At 36.7% G+C, this 5,766-nt stretch overlaps 1 protein-coding gene across 1 annotated transcript in view; it reads left to right on the plus strand.

Annotated features, from left to right (window-relative positions):
- The first annotated feature begins 1,238 nt into the window (after positions 1-1,238).
- LOC135203734 (ADP-ribosylation factor-like protein 3) overlaps positions 1,239-5,766 on the plus strand; it is a 6,929-nt gene continuing 2,401 nt past the window's right edge. The window contains exons 1-2 of the mRNA XM_064233660.1: positions 1,239-1,525; positions 4,426-4,686. Of these exons, the coding sequence (XP_064089730.1) occupies positions 1,523-1,525; positions 4,426-4,686 (264 nt within the window). The 5' untranslated portion in view covers positions 1,239-1,522. The remainder of the gene's footprint in view (positions 1,526-4,425; positions 4,687-5,766) is intronic.

The following is a 5,766-nucleotide window of genomic DNA, read 5'->3' on the forward strand; positions in this document are numbered from 1 at the left end:
TAGTGGATCTCTTTACGGTAGTGTTTTTTTTTGAGAAATAAAATTATTTTCAACCCAAATTTTCGGATTTTTAATTATAAAATGTAATTATCAATGTCTCCTGCCTCTTAGATCTTATTACATAAAGGGAATTATCACAATTGTCTATTTAACTAACAATGAACGTAAGGATTTCAAATCATATTTTGATGTAAAATCATACTTTTTTGGCAGAATATATTAAGTAATGCAGGTAAATCATATCATTTTATTAGTATATCGTATTATTTAAGGGCAGGTTACTCGTAAATACATATAATTAAAATATAATAATTTCTCATTAGGAAAAACATTACTTCTGTATTTGTTCCGGTTTTCACTTGGTAGAATAAAAACTAATCACAAGTGTTTACAATGTGATTCTTTCTTTCTCTCTTTCTAATTTTTTTTTGTGTGCTGGCCCTTTTTTTATCATATCCTATAAACCAATCCTGTAGACTGTAGACTATGAGAATGCAGCTGTTTCAGTCTATTTAATCTCTATTTAAGTTGAACAATTCTTTGGTTATATCGTATATAAAAGATGATATAATAATAAATACTCGACTTGCTAGACAATATCATTTATTATTGTATATAAAATGGAAGTATACTCAAGCACACTCAGACACCTGTCAGAATATGTCTGCTGCGCTTGCCTGTATATTCTGTAAATTCTACAGCGGCAAGACACCGTGAAATGCATTGATTCCGATCATCAAAGGAGTCACTGAAATATTTAAGTGAATTCCTCGGAAAACTCTTACCAAAAGCCAGCCATTACTAAGGACTTGCATTACTGCAAGAGAAAAATTAATCAATTGATCTAGGAATTCGCCGGTAAAGAACAATGCCTAGTTATAGTTTCATTAAAGTCTAGTCTTTAATGGTGCCTTAAATAAGCTTCTTAAGACGAATGAGTCGTGATTATTTTGGCGGTAACAGACTTCCATTTGAAGGGAAGTTGATGCAGACGCGTTCGAAAAATCCCCAGGATCTCGCTCTCGAGGAATTCCTCCTTTATATGACAGACCTCTGTAACAAACATGTCTGCCAGTACAGCGAATGATCAATATTGCCGCACCTGGTATGCAGAACAACAACGAGAGAGAGAGGGAGAGAGAGAGAAACCTAAAGCCAACGTCATTCACAAGAGTTTTATTCGTTGATATATCGATTGGCGAATATTTGTGACGTCACGTCTGAAGCAATATTACCACATTCGGGAGGAAAGGGGATTGTTTATTTGACATTTTTAGGGGGATTAATTGATTGCGGCCGTGATTTTTGGTTCTATATATTATCCATAAGAAAATAAGTTTATTATTTCGTATTCATAGCGATGATTTAACGCCGTGTCGGCAAATATAACTAAGTTATCGCTAGAATCTGGCAACGATTTCGATGTCAGCCTGCGAGCGTGATAGACTCGGTAGCGAGGCAGTTGACATAAGGGGTACAGTTGGTTTTGGTCCTGGAGTGAATATTTCGCGCTGGAATAACGATGGTGAGTTTGCTGGTGGCGTTTCGAGGCTATTAAATAGTCGAGAGGACGACTGTAACTTCTAACACACACTTGAAATAATATTTTCGTTCTCCAAGTTGGAGAAAACCAACTTGAAAAGTGGACCCTTTTAGAGCTACACTTGTTTATGGTCTGTGATTTGTCAATGTTGCTTTGGATATCTGTTTATATTTTACAGTTTTACTGGAAGTATCTACGTTATTGTAATGGCTACGTATCGTGTGAATAATTATATTATTCCTGTAAAATTTTGTTGCATCAGCTGACGAAAATAATTAAATATAGGTATACTGTGGTCTGGAAAAAAAATGAACTTTGCAAATGCCATGCAGGGAAAGATAGATTTAGTGTGGTGATAAGGTCCCCTACGGTAAGGGGGCCCGTATATAAACAAACCTATGTATACATTTTTAATGGCCTACGATATCATCTTGGGAAAGAGATCTATAATTTCTACTAGATTTAGGAAGAAATGAGAGTGGTTGCATCTTGGGAAGGAGACCTATAATTTCTAATAAATATAGGAAGAAATGAAGGTGGTTGCATCTTGGGAAAGAGATCTATATATTTTTGCTAAATATAGGGAGAAATGAATGTGGTTGCCATGTAAATATTGCCTAAATTTATGAGTTACGATTCGTTTTCATTATACGATTTGTACCAAAGCCTTTGTTTTTTTCTTAATATATAATGATTTTCTATGTTAGAAGGAGGTAAAAATTAAATCAGGTCTAATTTCGTCAACTGAAACACCACCTTTGTGTCTACACCTTTTAGAATTATTTGATCAAAATGTCTTCTAACGTTCTATACTGTGATTAGTAAAATTATTTACACTCCCAGATTTTTATTATATATATTTTAATGGGTAATTTCAAAGGAAAAAATGTTCTAAAAGCAGTCTAGTTTACTTACAAATTATAAATTTTCAATAGATCTGAAACTTTAAAGGTACCTTTCAATAGGCCTACTAGAGAATATTTCCTTAAATTTCATCTATGTATGTGACTAGTCCGTATTTTCACTTCCATTTTACACCTGCCTGCGTCACATATTGGTTGTTCACCTAAACAGGAAGTGAGAAAAACATAAAGGTAATTTGGTAAAGTTGTAGACACGTGTATAGACGCACAAAAACACCTGTGAGATCGACATAAGTCTAGTGAAATTTGGGTAGTGAATTCCCTGGAGTGTACAAGAGATTGTAATGGTTGTAGTAGAGGGTCTCTCTCTCTCTCTCTCTCTCTCTCTCTCTCGTCTCTTCTCTCTCTCCAATCCTCTCCTCTCGTCGTCTCTTCGTCTCTCTCTCTCTCTCTCTCTCCTCTCTCTCTCTCAGTTTGTTTTCTTTGTTCTATGACACAAAAAATTATCTCAGAATACGAAACTCTCTCTACCTTTGAATGAACTTTTGAAATATAAAAAAACATCTATAAATATTTAAACAGCAAAAATATCCATAAGTATTTAGATATAAAAGATGTCTGCAAATCTAAGATACTGACAGGGATTATAATATTTTATTAAATATGAATGCACGGAATGCAAAATATCCAGTGCATTCTTCTAAAATGATTCAGCCACTGGGAGGTCATTGGCTGACATTGATCATGAAACTGGTTCTTTGTGTCAGATTTCTCAGTGTTGTCAATAGTTTTTTGTCCATCTTATGTCATTTTTCTTTGCCTGAGTAGCTCAAAGTTGATTTGAGCATATTTCGCCCTTTTTTGAAAGTGTTATTAGCCTCGAAATATGTAAACAATTACACCTAATTTAATCATTTTAAGCTACACCAAAAATATAGGTCAAGGAACCTAATATCCATACTTTGTCCAATACACGAACAACTCAAAGTTAATTTGAGTTTTGTCCTGTCTACTTTATTCTGTCGTTGATTGAAGATTGTATTAGCCTGGAAACTAAAAAGAATTACTGTTTATGTAGCCATTGTAAGCAACCCTGAAATATATAGGTCTAAGGAAGTCATGCACTATACATTATTCATTACATGAACAACTCAAAATCGATTAGTCTATTTCAGTTTTGTCCCGTCCAGTATGTTTCTACATTTCATCCTTGAATGAAAGTTCCATTAACCTCGAAAACGGAAAAGAATTAATATTAATTCAGTTACACCAAGCAACACCCAAAAGATATAGTAGGTCTAAGGAAGCCATTGAGCGTAACTGAATATTCTTTGTTCATTGCAATACCAATCGATCTAACTGGTTCGACAACGCCATCAATATTAGCTATTGATAGTTAGTTGTATTGTCTTCGAGTTCTAAAACGAATATCAGACTATGTCTCTAACTGGCCGCCGTCGACAATGGCCATGAATAGCAATATTTGGTATTCGTCAATATTTGCTATATTGACGCTGACTCATTATCGCGGAATCTGAGAGAGGTTCCGTTTCAGTTAAAATAGTTTTAGCCAACTGGCATTGATCGCTTGATATAGCCACACGGCGCCTACGATTGTGCGAAACCCAATAATAAAAGTCTTGGTCGATCGGTTTTCGCTTAAATATTAGTTGAATATTAGTTAGATATTAATTTTCATATTAGATCCCGATAAAAAAAACGCCCTGGTCGATCGGTTTTAGCTTAAATATTTAGTTAAATATTAGTTTTGATTCAGCTCAATCGTTGCTTTAAAGCATAGCCATTTAGTCTTCCTAGATTTTGAGAAGTTAATCAATAAAACAATTGGTTGTCGATTGGATGTTAAGCCCAAATATTATCCTAGATATTAGCTGAATATTAGTTAAAATATTAGTTTAAATATTAGCGCAATCGTCGCTTTATAGCGTAGCCAATTCCTCCTGTATTCCAAAGGACAAACAGACGCGCCCTTGAGAGTCTATATCTTCTCCTCCACAGGGTCTCCTTTCCCTGCTGAGGAAGCTGAAATCGGCGCCCGACCAGGAGCTGAGGATCCTCCTCCTAGGCCTAGACAACGCGGGGAAGACGACGCTCCTGAAGAAGCTGGCTTCGGAGGACATCACCCAGACGACGCCGACGCAGGGATTCAATATCAAGTCCGTCCAGTCTGACGGGTTCAAGCTGAACGTCTGGGACATCGGCGGGCAGAGGAAGATTCGGCCATATTGGAGGAACTACTTCGAGAACACGGATGTCCTGGTGAGAAGCATTACTACTCGTTCTGAACTGTTCTTCGGATTAGACCAATATAAGTCTTTATTTTGTAACAGAAATATTTCTGTAGCTTGAGATAAAATCATAAACAGCTTTATAAAAATCCTTGTATTTATTATATTATTGATTATTATTATTATTATTATTATTATTTTTTTTTTTTTTTTGCTCTATCACAGTCCTCCAATTCGACTGGGTGGTATTTATAGTGTGGGGTTCCGGGTTGCATCCTGCCTCCTTAGGAGTCCATCACTCTTCTTACTATGTGTGCCGTTTCTAGGATCACACTCTTCTGCATGAGTCCTGGAGCTACTTCAGCCTCTAGTTTTTCTAGATTCCTTTTCAGGGATCTTGGGATCGTGCCTAGTGCTCCTATGATTATGGGTACGATTTCCACTGGCATATCCCATATCCTTCTTATTTCTATTTTCAGATCTTGATACTTATCCAATTTTTCCCTCTCTTTCTCTTCAACTCTGGTGTCCCATGGTATTGCGACATCAATGAGTGATACTTTCTTCTTGACCTTGTCAATCAACGTCACGTCTGGTCTGTTTGCACGTATCACCCTATCCGTTCTGATACCATAGTCCCAGAGGATCTTTGCCTGATCGTTTTCTATCACTCCTTCAGGTTGGTGCTCGTACCACTTATTACTGCAAGGTAGCTGATGTTTCTTGCACAGGCTCCAGTGGAGGGCTTTTGCTACTGAATCATGCCTCTTTTTGTACTGGTTCTGTGCAAGTGCCGGGCATTCACTTGCTATGTGGTTTATGGTTTCACTTTTCGTATTGCACTTCCTACATATGGGAGAGATGTTATTTCCGTCTATCGTACTTTGAACATATCTGGTTCTTAGGGCCTGATCTTGTGCCGCTGTTATCATTCCTTCAGTTTCCTTCTTTAGCTCTCCCCTCTGTAGCCATTGCCAATTGTCATCGCTGGCTAGTTCTTTAGTCTGTCTCATGTATTGTCCGTGCATTGGTTTGTTGTGCCAGTCCTCTGTTCTTTCTGTCTTTCTCCTGTCTCTGTATATTTCTGGTCTTCGTCTGCTTTTATTAGTCC

Source organism: Macrobrachium nipponense, chromosome 36 (assembly GCF_015104395.2).
Source record: "Macrobrachium nipponense isolate FS-2020 chromosome 36, ASM1510439v2, whole genome shotgun sequence".
Lineage (NCBI taxonomy): Eukaryota > Metazoa > Arthropoda > Malacostraca > Decapoda > Palaemonidae > Macrobrachium > Macrobrachium nipponense.